The following is a 20,011-nucleotide window of genomic DNA, read 5'->3' as shown; positions in this document are numbered from 1 at the left end:
CCTCCCTCCCTCTCCCGATGGTCGAGCGATTCCCCGGAGATGAGGCCGCGACCAACGGCTTCGGCCGCCGCTCGCTCCGCGAACAGGAGTCTTGGCTCCTGTTCCAGGCGAACATCCCGGCGCCGCCGGACATGCGCGCCGGGCCAACGGGGTGGAGACTCAGCAACGGGGGAGTGCCTATTCCCCCATTGCCCGACGCCGTGGCGAAATCGGGCTACTTCACCGACGAGGTCGACGTCGTGCGCGCCTCCCTCACCGACGCCCAGCTCGTCCTCCCCGAGTACGCCGCCGACAACATAGCGGCGTGGGCGGCGTACTTCCAGCGCCGGCAACGGCAGAGGATGACGTCCATCAACAGCGCGCCGGTGGTGGCGGACCGAAACAAAAAAGAGAAAAAAAAATCATGCAATAAGTTAGTTGTGTAACACAGTTCTCAAAGCAACATTGGAGGATAACGATAAAAGGTGTCCAGAAATCTAAGCTTCAAAAATCCATGTCTGTCCGTGCACGCTCCTAGGCGCGTGGTTGCCAATGAATAATGATGGAACATGCGCTGCTCGAGGGGATCCTAATGTGCACAACCGCGTCGACCAGTAGCACGCAGCCGACGATACCATAGTAGGGGGCTCCATCATTTACCTGTGCCATTCCATCGACTACTCGTACGCGTACATCGACACTCGCGACTCTGCCCCCGCCGCTGGCTTCTTGAGCTTAATCACAACTCGGCAGTAGTAGCAAGCCATGCACGGGCTCGACGCTATGGTGGTTGAGGCGTTTCCACCATGCAGTACGCGGAGGCCAAGCTGCTGCATGTGAGACCGCTTAGTGCTGAAGTGGCAGTTATTTATTTTATTTTTTATCTTTTTTGAGAACTAGTGGCAGTTATTTATTTGGTCAGTCAGCAATCCGGATCTCCCAATGCAACATTATCAAATTCACTCCTAAAAACGCCTGAAGGTCGAAAAAGGACCGGGATCGATGTGGTCAGCGATAATACTACACCTACGAAACTTTACGTAATCCTTCCAACCAATTAATCCCCCCAGGGCCGGGCCCTCCCCCTCTCTCTACGCCCAATACTAACCCCACATGTTTAACGTACCTTTTTTACGTATTGCCCGTGTGGTTAGAGTATGTACTTCATGATTCATTTGTATCGCCAAAAATGCTACAGCTACGCAGCCATCTACTCCCTCCGTTCGATGAAAAGTGTACATTTGGCTTTAAAATTTATCCATAAAAAAAGTATATTTCTATTTTTTCAATGCACTTTAAAGTAGAAAAAAATGTTTCTCTCTCATCACACGGTAATTAAGACCAATACATGCTACACATGGTCTTCTTAATCTTTACATGCACTTAGCTCGTTGGAGGTTGGGTAATTAAAAACAAAAACGATGATGCACGGTAATTAAGACCAATACATGCTACACATGGTCTTCTTAATCTTTACATGCACTTAGCTCGTTGGAGATTGGATAATTAAAAACAAAAGCGACGATGGCTTGTACTTTTCCAATGCATTTTCATTTCACTCCATAATTTGTCCTAAAATTCTATATGTATACTTTTCACCGGACAGAGGGATGACGTAAGCCTACGAAGCTTTCCTTCCCATTAACAAAACTTTGCCCACCGGATTTTTAAGATGGGTTGTGTCCTTTTTTTTCAACACAGTACAGATGCAACCACTAATTAAAACTTTGACTACTAATAAAACATATACATGCATATCTTACCATCAGGACTTGAACCCTGATGAGCTGAGAATACCACAATCTCTCTAATCATTCAATCACAGGTTGGTTCGCGTGGGCTTATGCCCCTGCTAATCACCAATATGACAAGTCTTTCCGTAACCCTTCTCACCTCATAGAAAATTGTAGGTATAAAAGCATCTCCAGCCGCGCCCCCAGAAAGGCCTCCCAGGCGTTTTTTTCGCGCCGGCGCAGAAAAATTGGCCCAGTTGCGCCCCAGGAGCCTGATTTTCGCCGCCTGGGCCGAATTTAGCGCCGGCGGACCCAGGCCGAACCTGGCGCGCTGGGGGCGCTCGGGGGCGTCGGGGCGAGCGGTTTTGGCGCGAAAGAGCCGCGGGCCCGCCGCGTCAGCGACACCGCGCGTCTTTGTCCCGGAACGCTTCGGTTTCCCGCGGGAAATCAATGGCAAGGCTGCCGCCGGTCAGCCTTATCATTGATTCCTCACGGGCGGCGCGTCACGGGGCGGCGCGCCGACGCCTCCCCTCCCTCGCACGCGTACACTCGGGGCGGCGCCGCTATATAAGCCGGTGGCCTCCCTCGCCTCTGGCCACACCAGCCACACCAGCCCTAGCCCGTCGTCTACCTCTCCCGAGCGCCGCCGCCGAGCCCTCCCTCTCCTCCCTCCCTCTCCCGATGGCCGAGCGATTCCCCGGAGATGAGGCCGCGGCCAACGGCTTCGGTCGCTGCTCGCTCCACGAACAGGAGTCTTGGCTCCTGTTCCAGGTGAACATCCCGACGCCGCCGGACATGCGCGCCGGGCCAACGGGGTGGAGACTCAGCAATGGAAGAGTGCCCATTCCCCCGTTGCCCGACGCCGTGGCTAAATCGGGCTACTTCGCCGACGAAGTCGACGTCGTGCACGCCTCCCTCATCGACGCCCAGCTCGCCTCCCCCCCCCCGAGTACGCCGCCGACAACATAGCGGCGTGGACGGCGTACTTCCAGCGCCGGCAGCAGCAGAGGATGGCGTCCATCAACGGTGCGCCGGTGGTGGGCGGACCGAAGAACAGCGAGGGACGCCACCTGTGGTGGGGTGTCCCCGGCCGCACCCTCGAGGGCGTTCTGACGTACCTCGAGGGCGGCAACGACCCGCCGTTGGCATACCCCCGGGAGGGCGGCCGCCACGGCCATGGCTCACCGCCGACGCGATGGGCAATGGTTGCCCAGGAGGTTCGGCGCCTCCTCTTCTTCTTCCTCCTCCCGCTCTTCCTCACACTCGTCCGACGCTCCGGCGCTGCTCGGCGTCAAGGCCGAGCCCGCGGCGGAGACGCCGCTCGGCCGGCGCACTCGCAGCGCCGACATCATCATCAATGAGGGCGGCCGGCGCGCCCCCTCGTCGGCTCCTCCTCGCTTCGTCAAGCGCAAGACGGAGCCGAGCCTGACGCCGGTGAAGACGGAGCCGGGCCTCCCCACGATGAAGACGGAGCACGGCGGCGACGTCGAGCTCGACGACGACGCGGCCCTAGAATGGGCGCGCGCGGACTCCCTGAAGATGGCGTGGGAGCGCCAGGCGCCGCCGGGGCCGCGACGAAGGAGGAATCGTTGTCATCGAGGACAACGACGACGACGTCGCGCCGCCGCCACCAGCCCGTATAGGCGACGCCGGTCAGGGGTCCACCAGGGACGGACGCGTTAAGGAGGAGAAGCCGGACGACGACGATGACGGCGACGACGACGGCGACTACTCCGCTTTTAGCCAGTTCTTTTTTTAATTATATATATCATGTAATAAAAACCCGCTTTTTAAATATAATATATGCCGAACTTCGAACTTTGCTATATTTTTTAATTTTTTTGAACGCGCCTGGGGACGGCCTTGGGCCGACGACTGGAGACCAACTCAGCCCCAAGCCGATTTTTTGCCCTGGCTCATCTTCAGGGGATGATTTTAGACGTCCTTGATAGGCCAACGACTGGAAATGCTCTAATACAATTCTTGCGGCGTGGCTCTCTACAAACTCAAGATTTAAATCAGACTTCCCTCGCAGTGCTGTGACTGCGAGGCTCTGACCAGGCATGTGGGATTAATCCTGGCACCTCCGCCGCACGCTCCCAAAATACTGTATATTACTACCTCGTAAAATGCCGAATGGGATCACACCTTGGATTCCAGATCCACAAGACCACAACCAGCATCCCGCTCACGGACGCACGGTGCACTGCAAGAATTAACCCGTTGGTGGGATGGGGTCGTTGACCAGCACTGGCCCCGCGCCACCCAGAGCGCGGCCGCACGTCGTGCTTCTGGCCAGCCCCGGCGCCGGCCACCTCATTCCAATGGCCGAGCTGGCGCGGCGGCTCGTGGAGCTCCACGGCTTCGCGGCCACGATCGTCACCTTCACCAACCTCTGCGGCCCGGCAGGCCAGCTTCTCCCGCGCCTCCCCACCTCCGTCGCCACCGCCGCGCTCCCCGCCGTCCGGATGGACGACCTCCCCGCCGACGCCCACGACGGGTTCGTGCTCCTGGAGCTCGTCCGCCGCTCCGTCCCCAACATCCGCGCCCTCCTCCGCTCCATCAACGACGGCTCCAGTGCCGCCCCGCTCGCCGCGCTGGTGCCCGACTTCCTCTGCTCCGTGGCGCTGCCCGTCGCCGCCGAGCTCGGCGTCCCGGGGTACCTCTTCATCCCTAGCAACCTGGCCTTGGTCGCCCTCACGCGCCACATCCTCGAGCTCCACGAGGACGCCGCCCCGGGCGAGTACCGCGACCTCCCGGTGCCTCTCGAGCTTCTCGGCGGCGTCTCGCTGTGCCGCGAGGACCTCCCCGACGGGTGCGGCAGTTCCAGGCACCCGGGTTACGAGCAGGTTGTCGAGTTGGGCCGGAGGATCCGCGCTGCCGATGGCATACTGGTTAACACGTTCTACGAGATGGAACCTGGCACCGCGGAAGCGTTCAAGCGGCTGGCCGTGCCAGAGCAAGCTGCGGGCGCGTTCCTCTTCCCGCCGGTGTTCCCGGTGGGGCCATTCGTCCGGGGGCCAGATCCCGACGAAGCCGCCGTGGGCGCGTCGTCGCCATGCTTGGAGTGGCTCGACCGTCAGCCGGTCGGTTCTGTGGTGTACGTCGCCTTCGGGAGCGGCGGGGCACTTTCCGTGGAGCAGACGGCCGAGCTCGCGGCTGGTCTCGAGGCGAGCGGCCAAAGGTTTCTTTGGGTCGTGCGGATGCCAAGAACCGACGGCGGCGACGACGAGGACGATCCATTGGCGTGGCTCCCCGAGGGCTTCTTGGGGAGGACGCGGGGCAGGGGCCTGGCCGTCGCGGCGTGGGCGCCTCAGGTGCGCGTGCTGTCCCACCCCGCGACCGCCGTCTTCGTGTCGCACTGCGGGTGGAACTCAACGCTGGAGAGCGTGGGGTGCGGCGTGCCCATGCTCGCGTGGCCGCTGTATGCAGAGCAGAGGATGAACGCCGTCATTCTGGAAGAGAGGCTTGGAGTGGCATTGCGAGTGGCGCCGGACGTCGGATGCTTGGTGACCCGCCATGAGATCGCCACCGTCGTGAAGGAGCTCGTGGAGGGGGATCAGAAGCTGCGGCGCCGGGCCGAGGACCTGCAGAAAGCGGCAGCACGTGCGTGGTCGCCGGAGGGGCCGTCGCGCCGTGCGCTCGAGGAGGTCGCCATCAAGTGGAAGGCGGCGCTTGGCAAAAAAAAGCAACCCATGTAGTGCATGATCCTCCAAAAATGCTCTCATCGTACTTCATTTTGCTGTTACTTCGTGACTTTGTATAATGGTCATTTGGTGTGAAGTGATCCAACGGCTCCTCAGGCCCGCCTTATACGCCTGGTAATTGTCCGTCTAAAAAAAGCAACGCAGAGTCACCGAGTGACTCCTCGCACCGACCGGCACCTTTCATATTCAGTCCAAATCTTGAACGGATATGAGGAGGCCCGACGCACTCCAGCGTCTTCGCCATGTCGGACAAGACAGGCAGACTGTACCCCAAATTGCACCAACCCTCCTACCCCCATCTAGCCAATTCCAATTATTTCTCCTCTCTCTTCTTCCTCCTTGCAGGCCACCCTAGCTCTGCCACCATTCTCCGTCGCCGTACCGAGCCCTCAGCACCGCAGTGCCGCCCCAATAGTCCGCCCATCCGTTCTTGCCGCCACGGACTTCATCGTCGGCCCGGATGCAATCAGGGTACATCCAACAACTCTCGGACTGCACCTTGCCCTCTATTGTGTTCGACACATCGTCTGACCAGTGTTTTTAATCGTTTCTTAGGCAAAATGATGAATTCAGATGGTTCATCGGACGAGGAGTATGGGTCGACAGAGCTTGATGAAATGATTCATAATGAGTTATTCAATTCATCGAATTCAGACGAAGAAGCCGAGATGATCATGAGCATGAGCATCCAACGGAAATGGATCAGGAGGTGAAGCACATTCTCAACTTCAAAGGCCTGATCAAAGGGAGAAGAGGTTTGAACCAGGATCGGGTCTTTGGAGCTCGGCTACTGTACAATGACTACTTTGTTCCCAACCCAATATTCACTGATGATCCATGGTTTCCTCAACGGTTCCTTATGCGTAAACTATTGGTCTTGCGCATGGTGGAGGGAGTGGAGGCACACTATCCCTACTTCAGACTCATCAGGGATTGTTGCGGACAACTATCATTTTCTGCTAAGCAGAAATGCACGACTTCTCTGAGGATGTTTGCACTTGGTGCCGCCATTGATGCCGTTGGTGAGATAGTCTGGATGGGGATAGCACATGACTGAAGACCAATGTCAATTTTGCCCGCACCATGGTGCAAGTGTTTGGATCATAGTATCTGAGAGAACCAAATGTGCAAGATACAGAAAAATTGTATGCTATTGGAGAGGCAAAAGATTTTTCCAGGTATGCTCAGTTCAATTGATTGCATGCATTGACGATGGAAAAAATGTCCAAAAGTTTGCGCGAAATATATCAAGGTCACACCAAAGAGGCCATCATCATATTTGAAGTAGTTGCATCACATGATTTGTGGATTTGGCATGCTATCTTTGAAATGCCTAGCTCTCAAAACGGCTTCAGTGTGCTTCAGCGATCTCCCATGTCCAGGAGATTTGTAATGAGGAATCGTCATTGTGTAACTACAATGTCAACGGTCGTGACTATAACATGGGGTACTATCTTGCGATGGTATCTATTCTCAGTAGGCGGCCTTGTGACCATATCCAAACACCAAGGCAACAAACAAAGCCACTTTCCAACAATGCAAGATGCAGCTAGGAAGGTTGTGGAGAAGGCATTCGGAGTGCTCCAAACTCGTTACGGAATTGTTTGTGAAGCTGCAATGATGGGGAATCAGAGATTTGGTGGCAGCTGATGACATGTTGTGTTAACACGATATGATTGTCGTGGACGAGGGTGACGGGTAGCCCAAACCAATGATTTCGAGACGCCTGGAGAACAAGTCTGCATTCCGGAACAACACGATGCAGATCAACTTATGAATTTTCTGCAAACGCATCAGAATCTTCGAGATCATTAGGTGCATGCGCAATTATGATCTTGTGGAGAATATGTGCACCTATAATGAAAAGAAAAAAAAGTTCATTTTACTACCTGAGCAAAGTGGATGGTTCACATAACGCCCTGATCATTTTTCCTGCTCTCTTAAACCCCTGATCTACCCAATACAGTTCAAAAATGGTCTTAGGTGGGTTCATTTAGGCGGTTTGCTGGTGTGGGTGAGGTCAAAGTGGTATTTGACCGTGGGGCCATGCCATCGGGTGGGGATTTTGTACGGTGCCGCTGCTGAGAAGAAACTGGAAAATGGGTTGACCCCCCGTCGCCGCCGCTGCGGAAATCACCCACCAATCCGTTTGTCGTCGTGTCGCTCGGGATGCTCTGCTGCTGCATGCGCCGTAGTGTAAAGCCATACGGGCTTTAATTTCTCTCCCTGCTGCCTTCTTCGTCTCCGGCAGACGGGCAGAGGACACCCGAGCCCCTCGACCTTATCCTTGCTAGAGACCGCCTTGAGCCATCCTGAACACGTCATTCCTTTCTACTGATCCCCTAGCGCAGCTACACATCATTGAATCACTCATGGACCATTAAAATCGTTGCTGCCGACGGCGGAAGTATCCGGCGATCCTCGGTCGATTCCGAGCTATTTTGTGTGGATTTCTCCAATTGATTTGGCCAGTTAGAGCGAATGACATGAGAGGAATGCGAGGGTGTCCTCGAAGCAAAGCTTTGCGAGTTGTGGCGTCGGTATCGACCTCGCGCGCCCATGAAAGGCGTGGCGCTGCTGCTGTCCCTTGCCGAACATGCTCTTGTGCGCGTGGTGCGGTGCAGCCAAGCGTGTTCTCTGCCGTAGGAGGAGCCTCCCATCACCAGTACAATGTGTTTCTCTGCTTCCACCGCCCTATGTCCCGTTCTTGCGCAAGGTTTGGCCATCGTAGCCGGAACGTGCCCCTACCGGCCGGGCCCTGGCCCTGCGGCGTGTGGCCCTGTGGAACTCCGGACGAGCCCCGCGTGGCCATGGCCAAACGAATTGGACCGGGGCGTCAATCTTCTCCATCGACGGCCATGATTGCTTTCGGAGCGAACGTCGAGGAGCGCGTACGTAGCCGTGGATTTTTGCCATCGATGAGTGCGCTCTCCACGGTCAACCCTAGCAGTGACCCCGAGCCGACGCCCCTAGCCGTGCTTCCAGCTACTCCACGAAGCTCCGTCCCTGTTGCAACAGGCTATACTGCCTTCGCGCGTGCAGGTCCTCCCCTACTTGCTCGATTTTTTTTCAAAACTATGACGTATTTTGTAGCAATTTCGGAAACTATAGCACATGATGAAAAAAATGCAAAACTATGATCCTGTCGGCCACGTGCAGGCCGAAAAGGTAGTTTTCGGCCAACTGTTGGCCGAAGTAGGGTTTTCGGCCTTGCCATGGCCGAAAAGTGGTTGAGCTGGCCGAAATGGCTGTTTTCGGCTGCTGTTTGGCCCAAAAGGTCTTTTTGGTCAAATGTAGGCCGAAAAGTACTTTTTGGTCTACACTAGGCCGAAAATTACTTTTTTGTCTAGTGTAGGCCGAAAAGTCCCTTGGGCCCACCTTTCCGTTATCTGTTGGGCAAGACTTCTGCATCCTCGAAGGTCAATAGTTCTGCATCGACGGATGGCAAAAGGACCACATCGTCGAAGGGCAAGAGGGTTGCATCAACGAAGGGGTTTGCGGAAAAATACATTGGCCAACAGTTAACGGAAAAAGGTGGTCCAAGGGACTTTTCGGCCTAAACTTGACCAAAAAGTACTTTTCGGCCTACGATTGACCAACAAGTACTTTTCGGCCTACACTAGGCCAAAAAGTCCTTTTCGGCCAAAGGGTGGCCGAAAACACCCCTCTTCGGCCAGCTTTGCACCTTTTCGGCCAAGGCATGGCCGAAAACCCTATTTCAGCCTAGAGGTGGCCGAAAACACCCTTTTCGGCCAACACCTGGCCGACAGGGTGCTAGACTTGATATTTCTCCAAAGCATGCTGTAGTTTTCGAATTTGCTTCAAATAATGTGATAGTTTTGAAAAAAAATCCCCGATCCAGAGCAGCCGTGGTCGTAGCCGGCAGGCATCAACATGCCCGTATACGAACGAACTAAGCGCTTCGAGTGCGGGCCATGGAGGCATGGAGGCCCAGTCGAGGAGCATGGTGGCCTGCAATCGCAGTCTGTCGGGGAGCTCTATCTGAGCCCAGCCTGACGAGGGAGGCCCACCCACAGGTCAAAACCATCGTTGACCATTGACACATCAGCACCCAGTGGAGGCAAACCACACAAGGACTGATTTTGGCAGGTATGGGATTCTTTAGGAGGTTAAGGGTGAACCACCAACTTTCTTCGGGTAGTAAAATGGATTTTTTTTTCTAATGGAAACCAAAAAGGTGATATTTGAATCTGTGCACTTAAAATAAATTTTATGTTCGAGCTATGTATTTTCGCTGCCAACATATGTTATTTTACGTGCAACATTCACGTGTATGATGGAGATGAACGTGCATGGATTTGTATGAATTTGAGAGTTCGGATTTGAGGTGTGTGACTGCCGGGCACGACATATGATGGGCTGTCCGGCGCCGTCAAGAGGCCTACCTCAGCGTGTCTGCAAATATATAGGAGGAGGAATTTGCCAAGTCCGGTTGTAGATGCTCTTACATCTCGACATGTGTGAATCTGTGTCATAGAGGGCTATCAACCTTTTCATCTTTATTCTTATAAAACTAGGGTAAAAAACTGATGTCAGTTCTTTTTGCCTTTTTTGGGTGAACATCTTTTGGACCGTTGGATGAGGCGCACAAATCTTGAAGGAGGTGAGGAGGCCGCGTCGGATTCAAGGATCATTCGTTGGGAAATGGTTGACGCGGATGAATCCTCACCAGGACACCACTCACACCACATACAAGTGCGCCATCGCCATCACCACTAAGTTCATGGAGAAACGAAGTAATGCAATAAGAACGATGACATGATGTAGACAAGATCTATTTATGTAGAAATAGACCCCATCTTGTTATCCTTAATGGCAATGATACATTCGTGTCGGTTTCCCTTCTGTCATTAGGATCAAGCACCGTAAGATCGAACCCATCACAAAGCACCTCTTCCCATTGCAAGATAAATATTTCAAGTTGGCCAAACAAAACCAAAATACAGAGAATAAATATGAGGCTATAAGCAATCATGCATATAAGAGATCAAAGAAGACTCAAATAACTTTCATGGATAAAAAGATAGATCTGATCATAAACTCAAAGTTCATCGGATCCCAACAAACACACCGTAAAAAGAGTTACATCATATGGATCTCCAAGAGACCATTGTATTGAGAATCAAAAGAGAGAGAGAGAGAGAGAGAGAGAGAGAGAGAAAGAGAGGAAGCCATCTAGCTACTAACTACGAACCCGAAGGTCTATAAAGATCTACTCACACATCATCGGAGAGGCACCAATGTACATGATGAACCCCTCCATGATGGAGTCTAGATTGAATCTGGTGGTTCTGGAACTTGCGGCAGCTGGAATTGATTTTCGTCGACTCCCCTAGGGTTTCTGAAATATTGGGATATTTATAAAGCAAAGGGGCGGTCCGAGAGGCCACCGAGGTGGGCACAACCCACCAGCGCGCGACTGGGCCTCCAGACGCACCCTCGTGTCTTGTGCTCACCTCGGGCTCCATCTTCGGTACTTTTTTGGCCCACTGGATGTCTTCTGGTCAGAAAAAACCGATAAAAAGTTTCGCTGCGTTTGGACTCCGTTTAATATTGATTTCCTGCGATGTACAAAATATGCAGAAAACAGCAACTGACACTTGGCACTATGTTAATAGGTTAGTACCAAAAAATGATATAAAATGACTATAAAATGATTGTAAAACATTCAAGATTGATAATATAACGGCATGGAACAATAAAAAATTTACAGATATGTTGGAGACGTAGCAATCCCCATCAAGTAGCGGCTCCCCTTGGGCCTCCTCCCCACAGATCGATGACGACATGCGTAGGGTTTGAGGGCATAGGGGTGGAATCAGGCGTCATGCCTACTAGCTCCACCTGGCAGGAGATGGACGGACTGCAGCTTTGTTGGAGCCACGCGTGCGGAGCTCTGGCGGTACCTCGCGCCTCAGAGATGGAGGACGCAGTGAAGAGAGCGAGGGGGAGGGGAATGGAGACGATGAGCGAGTGCAGCGAGTGGGTTGAGGAAGTGCGCGAGTGGGTGCATTCGCCGTGTTCCTCACCCCGGCGAACGAGATCATGGTGCCGACGTGGCAGATAGAGTTGCACCATGATTCATGCGGCCCATCCAACCAGAAAGTCGTTTTGCGCGGTAACGGTATGTAGTGTTTCATTTGCTACCACACATCTTGTTTTGTCGTTTTGCGCATTAACGGTATGTAGCGTTTCATTTGCTATCACACATCTTGTTTTGTGATTCGTGCTAGCTATGACCCATCCAACGTGAGTTAGGGTGTTATGGGGAACACAAAAAAATCTAACGTTTCTAGATAAGATTTGCATCAAATTTAAAATTTAGAAAAATGTATGTATCTTATGAAAACGATTTTTTTTTGATGTGTGTGTGGGTGGGGAGGGAGAGGGAGGGGGTAATCGAATGGAGTAGATTTGACACAAATGACAATATAGGTATGGATGGTCAGCAGTGGCACAATGCTACATCTACAAAGGTTTTACATACAAACTGATGCGAAAAATTGTGATTGGTAATAGGTGGACGAGGGGGCCCACTCCCACTTAAAATCAGGGGAGAAAAACAATTACTAGTTTGGAAGGTTAAATAAATCTTTGTAGGTTTAGCATCATTGATGGCACAAAACGCATACATAATTGCACACTAGTGCACTGATGCCCAAGTGCATGTCGGCATTGGTATCACGAGTAACACACATTCGTATCACGCGTAACACGCGGTGTGCTCCTTCCTATATGTACACGGCATGCAGGTCGCACAATCATAGCCGGCGGATGGCGTCGTTGAGCAGCATGGGCTCCGCCTCCGCGGCCGCAGCGCCTCCTGCAGAGCGGCTGGCGGCGCGCCCGCACGTCATACTTCTGGCTAGCCCCGGCGCCGGCCACCTCATCCCCCTGGCCGAGCTGGCGCGGCGGCTCGTCGAGCTCCATGGCTTCGCGGCCACGATTGTCACGTTCACCAACTTCTCCGCCCCAGAACTACTTGCTTGCCTCCCCGCCTCCGTCGCCACCGTCGCGCTCCCCGCCGTCCAGATGGACGACCTCCCCAAGAACGGCGGCGTGCTCGTGGAGCTCACCCGCCGGTCCCTCCCCAATATCCGCGCCCTCGTCCGCTCCATCAGCAACTCCACCAGTACAGCCCCGCTCGCGGCGCTGGTGGCGGACTTCATGTGCTCCACCGCGCTGCCCATCGCCGCCGAGCTCGGCGTCCCGGGATACCTCTTCGTCCCTAGCAACCTGGCCCATGTCGCCCTCACGCGCTACGTCGTTGAGATCAACGAAGGCGCCGCTCCCGGCGAATACCGCGATCTTGCGGTGCCTCTCGAGCTTCCCGGCGGCGTCTCGCTACGCCACGCGGACCTCCCGGACGGGTACCGTTCCAAGCACCAGGGTTATGTGCAAACTGTGGAGTGGAGCCGGTGCCACTGCCTCGGCGATGGCGTGCTGGTGAACACGTTCTACGAGATGGAACCTGCTACCGTGGAAGCGTTCAAGCAGCTGGCGGTACCGGAACAAGGTTCAGGCGCGTTCTTCTTCCCGCCGGTGTTCCCCGTGGGGCCATCCGTCAGGCGACCAGACCGCCACGAACCCACCGCCGGCGAGTTTTCGCCGTGCTTGGAGTGGCTTGATCGTCAGCCAGCCGGTTCTGTGGTGTACGTCGCCTTCGGGAGCCGCGGGGCACTTTCTGTGGAGCAGACGGCCAAGCTCGCGGCTGGTCTCGAGACGAGCGGCCAAAGGTTTCTTTGGGTTGTACGGATGCCAAGCACCGCCGGCGGCGACGATCCGTTGGCGTGGCTCCCGGAGGGCTTCTTGGCGAGGACAAGTGGCAGGGGCCTAGCCGTGGCGGCGTGGGCGCCTCAGGTGCGCGTGCTGGCTCACCCTGCGACGGCCGCCTTCGTGTCACACTGCGGGTGGAACTCGACGCTGGAGATCCTTCTTTTATTCTAAAAAACCCTGGCTCTAAGTGTCACATGTAGTAAGCAATCCCAAGGGAAAGACCGGCCTCTCTGCATCATCATGATGCACGCTGCAAAACACAATGTGCTAAATACAAACATCAGAAGCAACCCTAAGATATAGCATTAGAGTAAATAAGGACACATGTGCTGCATCCCTATTGTAAATGAGTTCATCTCCTATAATAAAACAACAAAAGACTCTGAAAAAAAGGAAAGATCACAACCAAGTTTATCTCCGACGCCAATCCAATTCCATTTTGTGTCGTCTGACGCATCACTCGGTCACCCAAGTGGATGAATGTGAATAAAATGGTGGCAAAGTCGCGTCACTGACCAAGAGAGGACCATGCGTTAGCCACTAGTAGTGAAAAAGTGACAAAAAGACAAATAAAAACACTAATCACTTGCATTGGTATTGATATAAAAACAGGGTTCACTTTTATGTCGCATGGCAGAGCTCCTACCCGGTTTGAGCTAAATATTCAGTTGGATTTCTTTTAGGGAACCAAAAGTTTTAGTTACATTTTTTTGAGATAATAATTTCAATTAGAAGAGCTAAAATACTGGAAAGCAACCGAATCAAATGAATCGCAATCACATTGCTAAAGAGGTACATCAGGCTCTCTGGCGATAGCCGAGGCGACCCACGACCGGGTCAACATGGAGGCGCCGCCGCCGGCGGCGGCCGCGATAGCCTGCCGCGATGAGCGGCGAGGGGTGGGTGGCCTCCTCGTTGAGGACTGGAGCACCTTCAAGGCGCGCGGAAGGGACCTTCTCTCCCGAGCGAGGAACCCGCAGAAGTTACTGCGGCGGATGCAGAGCAGGGCTGCGATGCTTCTCAAATCTGATTTGGATGCGGCTAAATTGAAAAGGGAGATGACCGGAGGTACGGATGCGGGACAAGGGGCGGCGATCCAGCCGGCGGAATTAAGGGTCCAGGCTTCAAATCCGGTGAGTAATGAGGAGGATTTGTGGGCCGTTTCTGTTGGGTTTGGTTTGATTTTCAAAAGGGGGTCAGGAATGAGGCCGGACGAGGCTAAAGGAATTAACAGGGGAGTTAATACTGTTAAATTGGAGGCGAAATTTGAGGAACTCCAGGCTTATTTCTTGCGGGGGGGTCGGCTCTGTTTTCTTCAGTCTACAGTGTTCTGCTCCATACCAGTTTCTTCTGTTGCTCTGTACTTTCTGTTCATGGCAGGCCAAGGCGAGGATCAAGGTCGAGGAATGATGAACCTGACCATTGCTGGGTCGGGTGATGGTGGTGCTGGGTCCAGAACCCCTGAGGAAGGGCCGGCCGCAATGCAGCCAACGGCGACCCCAGCCACGCCCATGGTCGGAAAGGGAAGGAGTGATGTCGGGGGTCCGTCAGGCCTAGCCCTGACCACTCCCCCGAACCCCTCCGTTGGCTTCACTTCTGCTTTGGAGCGCCCTCCTCCTCTCCGCAGGCATGGCAATGTCAAGATGGTCGAGTTCGATGACTCGCCAATCGTCATCGACATGGAGGCAATGGTGAGTGCGGTCAAGGGAAAGCTGGCTGTGGGGCGAGTGCTCTCCCCGTCCCCAGCCAATCCTTCGGCCGTCGTCAACGAGCTCAAAGGACCCTGGCGGCTTCGTGGTGATGCGAGGGCCCAGATGGTCACGAGCATCGACAAACGCTTCGTGGTGGAGTTCACGGAGGAGGGGGATCGGCAGCATGTCCTGGCTGCTGGTCCTTGGCACTTCCACAACGACGCCGTCATCTTCGCCGACTTCGACGGCCAGGGCAACCCAGCGGAGGTCGACCTCAACTCCATCAGATTGTGGGCACAAATCCACAAGCTGCCCTTCGTGTTGAAGACTGAGGAGATGGGGTGGACTTTCGGCAAGAAGCTCGGCAAGGTCATCGCGGTGTTCCACCGGAACAAGATGATCCTTGATGAGCATCTCCGCATTCGAGTGGAGCATAAGGTGGACACGCCGCTGAAGAAGGAAGTTGGGTTCACTCCGGTCGGCAGCAAGGACGAGATCACGTTTAAGGTGAAATACGAGAAACTTCCAAATTTTTGTTTCTGTTGTGGCATCCTGGGCCACACTACGGAAAGATTCTGCAGCATGCCAAAGGAACTGCGCAAGCCAAACTTCTCCATCGACATGAAGGCGCCGCCGCACTGGAAGCGCTTCCTCGACTTCGGAAGCACCGGGGCAAAGTTGTCGGACAGAGTCATTTCAGCGGTTTCCAAGGCTGTGCGCAACCTTTCAGTGACTGCGGCAGGCTCGGGTCCTTCTTCAGATGTTGCGGGAAAGGTGGCGGGGGATGCGGGTACCCAGGAGGGGTTGCCGACGCCCCCGAACCAGTTGGTGGCAAGCCAAGTTGATCATCCTCAACTTCATGTGCCTAGGGGGGCCTCAACATCAACCTGGTCACCCCTGGGTCATCTCCTGCGGGTGGAGGTGGACACAAGGTGAATTTGGATGATCCTGCTAGGGCCTCTATGGCTCTGATCCAAGACCAGGCGAGTGATGCTACTGATGTTCCTATGCAGCAGCGGCCTCAGGAGCAGGCTGGGGGTGCAACTGCTGAGGTGCATGCACAGCCGGGGCACCAGCTGACCCTGGCTTCTGCTGCTGCTGTGGGCATGCAGCTGCAGCGGCTTGAGGGCGAAGCTCAGGTTCAGGTGGCCATTCACAAGGATGGTCGTGACGATGGTGCTGATGTTGGCGCCCAATGGCAAGCCCTCACTTCTGCTGGAGTCCAGCGGTGGAAAAGGCTTCACCGACAAGGACAGGACGAGAAGGTTATGCTGCAAGCCGCATGTGTTAAACATGCGGTTTTTGGCATCCCCACTCCGCCGAACAGCGGCAGCGATCTTTCCGGCGGCAAGGCGGCCTTTGCTGCAATGCTTGAGGGCACGGCTGGTAGCAAGAGGCGCTCACCGGATGAAGACAAGGACATGGTTCTTAGCATGAAAGCTCCAGTACTGATAGCATAGAGTTTAGGGGTGCTCTAGATATGAGTGTGACATGTAAAAGAGTGTGTGTTGAGAGAGTTGAATCTGTAGTAGGCATAGAAGGCTCCGCTGTTCATATTACAGAGGAGATAGTTGAGGGAAAGGAGGAGGATCAAAATAGGAGAGAGTCCGTAGGCGATGGTAAGGAAATTGGGGGTATAAGCAAGGAAGCTACCGGCCCTGGGGCTGCCGGTCAACTGACGGGCGCACTTGATGACGCCCGTCAGGAGCCATGAAAATGATATGTTGGAACTGCCGAGGCTTAGGTCAGCCTCGGACAGTTCAAGAACTTGTGTGCCTTTCAAAGACACACCGGCCTAACATTATCTTTCTTTTTGAAACAAGAAAAAATAAAGAGTATGTTGAGAGTTTGCGCTACCGCTTGGGTATGAAAAATGTTTTTGTTGTTTCTATGCCAGGCAAAGGAGGTGGATTAGCGGTCTATTGGGATGACCTGTACACTTTGGAGTTAAACAAATATGGGGAACATTTTATTGACATGTACATTTCCAACGATGCTGGCACTAAGTGGAGATGCACTTTTATCTATGGGGAGCCGAAGGCGAGCCAAAGGTATGTTATGTGGGAATTGTTAAGGCGTATAAAACCTCTTGGGTCGGGTCCATGGTTTATGGCTGGTGACTTTAATGAGGCTATGTGGCAAGATGAGCATTTTTCTCGGATCAAACGGTCACCAAAACTTATGGCTAATTTTCGTGGGATCATGTCTGAATGCAACTTGTTTGATTTGGGTTTTTATGGAGTTCCTTGGACCTATAACAATAAGCAGGAAGGTAACAAGAATGTGCAGGTGCGGCTGGACCGGGCGGTGGTGTGCCCCCAATGGTCATCTATCTTTCCTGACTGCAAGGTAACGCATATTATCAGTTCCAGGTCAGATCATTGCCCTCTTCTTATTGAATTGATGGGAGCTCCTCGTTCTGGAACATTTATTAAACATTTGAAATATGAAGCGTATTGGGAGAGGGAAGATGCGGAGCTGCAAGTACAGATTGATTCGTGTTGGAATAATAATGCTAGAGTCAATAATCTGGGAGATGTTGCCAATAATCTGGACAAGTTGATGAAGTCTCTTCATGGGTGGAGTTAGGTTCACATTGGATATTTGCCAAAAAAACTTGAATCTGCTCGCAAAAGACTAAGTGTGTTGTTTAACAGAAGTGATCATAAAGCAATAGTAGAAAGGAAGAAAATTTTAAAGGAAATGGATGAGCTCCTGTTAAAGGAAGAAATTATGTGGAAGCAGAGATCATGTCCGAATAAAATGAAATGGGGAGATAGGAACACAATTTTTTTTCATAGGAAGGCCACTTGGAGAGCGAAGAAAAATAATATTTCTGCCATCAAAAGAAGAGATGGGTCTCTCTCTCAGGATATGGATGAAATAAAAGGTATCACTAATGATTTTTTCAAGAATCTTTATTCCTGTGATTCTGTGGTTAATCCGTCCCGTATCATTTCTCTTGTGAAATCATTGGCGACTGATCAAATGAATGAGGATCTTTGTAAGCCATTTTCTGAGCAAGAAATCAGCGATGCCCTATTCCAAATAGGGCCGTTAAAGGCCCCGGGGCCAGATGGATTTCCTGCCAGGTTTTTTCAAAGAAATTGGGGGCTGCTTAAGGAGGATATTGTTCGTGCCATCCAGCAATTTTTTATTTCTGGAACTATGCCTGAAGGGATAAATGATACAACTATTGTTCTTATTCCTAAGGTGAAGAATCCTTAGTCCATAAAAGACTTCTGTCCAATCAGTCTTTGTAATGTGATTTATAAGATTATCTCTAAGTGCCTGGTCAACAGACTAAGACCTCTGCTAGATGGTATGATTTCTCCTACCCAAAGTGCATTCATCCCTGGAAGATCAATATCTGATAATGCACTTATCGCGTTTGAATGTATGCACTCTTTAAATACGTTAAAAGATAGCCGTGGTGAATTTTGTGCATATAAGTTGGATCTCGCTAAAGCGTATGACCGTGTCGATTGGAATTTCTTGGAAAGAATGCTTCAAGCGTGTGGTTTTGCTCCAACATGGATTAAGTGGATCATGTCTTGTGTTACCACTGTGAAGTTTCTTGTGCGTTTGAATGGCCAGCTGTTAGAGCCTTTTCATCCTTCTCGTGGTCTCGGGCAAGGGGATCCACTATCACCATACTTATTCCTCTTTGTGGCTGAAGCATTGTCGTTGCTACTTAATGATGCTTCGGCAAGAGGGGCTATTCAAGAGTTCCGGCTAAACAGACATGCCCCAGGTATATCTCATCTCCTTTTTGCTGATGATAGTCTCCTGTTTTTTAAGGGTAACTTGGAGCAAGCTCTGAATATTAAAGGCATTTTGTCGGCTTATGAGGAGGGAACTGGCCAACTATTAAGTCCGGATAAATGCTCCATATTATTTGGCAAAAATTGTTCTATGGAAGACCAGGTGTCTATTCTGGTTATCCTTAAAATCACGATTGATGGTTTTGAGGATAAATATTTGTTGGGTTTCGTAGTAATTTCAAAAAAAATTCCTACGCACACGCAAGATCATGTGATGCATAGCAACGAGTGGAGAGTATTGTCTACGTACCCAACGCAGACCGACTGCGGAAGCGATAACACGACGTAGAGGAAGTAGTCGTACGTCTTCACGATCCAACCGATCAAGCACCGAATCTACGACACCTCCGAGTTCGAGCACACGTTCAGCTCGATGACGATCCCCGGACTCCGATCCAGCAAAGTGTCGGGGAAGAGTTTCGTCAGCACGACGGCGTGGTGACGATCTTGATGAACTACAGCAGCAGGGCTTCTCCTAAACTCCGCTACAGTATTATCGAGGAATATGGTGGCAGGGGGCACCGCACACGGCTAAGGAATAGATCACGTGGATCAACTTGTGTCAACTTGTGTGTTTAGAGGTGCCCCTGCCTCCGTATATAAAGGAGGAGAGGAGGGGAGGCTGGCCGGCCAAGGGGGGGAGGCGCAGGAGAGTCCTACTCCCTCTGGGAGTAGGATTCCCCCTCCAATCCTAGTCCAACTAGGATTCCTCGGAGGGGAAAAGAGGAGGAGGGGGCCGGCCACCTCTCCTAGTCCTAATAGGACTAGGGGAAGGGGGGGGCGCGCAGCCCAACTAGGGCAGCCCCTTCTCTTTTCCACTAAGGCCCACTATGGCCCAAATAGCTCCCGGGGGGTTCCGGTAACCCTTCCGGTATTCCGGTAAAATCCCGATTTCACCCGGAACACTTCCGATATCCAAATATAGGCTTCCAATATATCAATCTTTACGTCTCGACCATTTCGAGACTCCTCGTCATGTCCGTGATCACATCCGGGACTCCGAACAACCTTCGGTACATCAAAATGCATAAACTCATAATATAACTGTCATCGTAACCTTAAGCGTGCGGACCCTACGGGTTCGAGAACAATGTAGACATGACCGAGACACGTCTCCGGTCAATAACCAATAGCGGGACCTGGATGCCCATATTGGCTCCTACATATTCTACGAAGATCTTTTATCGGTCAGACCGCATAACAACATACGTTGTTCCCTTTGTCATCGGTATGTTACTTGCCCGAGATTCGATCGTCGGTATCCAATACCTAGTTCAATC

The 20,011-nt window shown here is 52.7% G+C and overlaps 2 protein-coding genes across 2 annotated transcripts; both read left to right on the top strand.

Moving 5' to 3' along the window:
- Window positions 1–3,883: 3,883 nt before the first annotated feature.
- Window positions 3,884–5,434, top strand: LOC123184868 (hydroquinone glucosyltransferase-like). The gene has a single exon (XM_044596915.1). The coding sequence runs from the start codon at window positions 3,944–3,946 to the stop codon at window positions 5,411–5,413; it is 1,470 nt and encodes a 489-aa protein (XP_044452850.1). The 5' UTR covers window positions 3,884–3,943; the 3' UTR covers window positions 5,414–5,434.
- Window positions 5,435–12,214: 6,780 nt separating this feature from the next.
- On the top strand, window positions 12,215–13,539 carry LOC123184867 (hydroquinone glucosyltransferase-like). The gene has a single exon (XM_044596914.1). The coding sequence runs from the start codon at window positions 12,215–12,217 to the stop codon at window positions 13,385–13,387; it is 1,173 nt and encodes a 390-aa protein (XP_044452849.1). The 3' UTR covers window positions 13,388–13,539.
- The last annotated feature ends 6,472 nt before the right edge of the window (window positions 13,540–20,011 follow it).

Source organism: Triticum aestivum, chromosome 2A (genome assembly GCF_018294505.1).
Source record: "Triticum aestivum cultivar Chinese Spring chromosome 2A, IWGSC CS RefSeq v2.1, whole genome shotgun sequence".
NCBI lineage: Eukaryota > Viridiplantae > Streptophyta > Magnoliopsida > Poales > Poaceae > Triticum > Triticum aestivum.
The sequence above is the reverse complement of the archived record's forward strand: the minus strand, read 5'-3'. Positions and strand labels throughout refer to the sequence as shown.

What these genes read in the sequence shown, in the direction of transcription:
- LOC123184868 (XM_044596915.1), top strand. Translation starts at nt 3,944, where the DNA reads ATGGGGTCGTTGACCAGCACTGGCCCCGCGCCACCCAGAGCGCGGCCG.
- LOC123184867 (XM_044596914.1), top strand. Translation starts at nt 12,215, where the DNA reads ATGGCGTCGTTGAGCAGCATGGGCTCCGCCTCCGCGGCCGCAGCGCCT.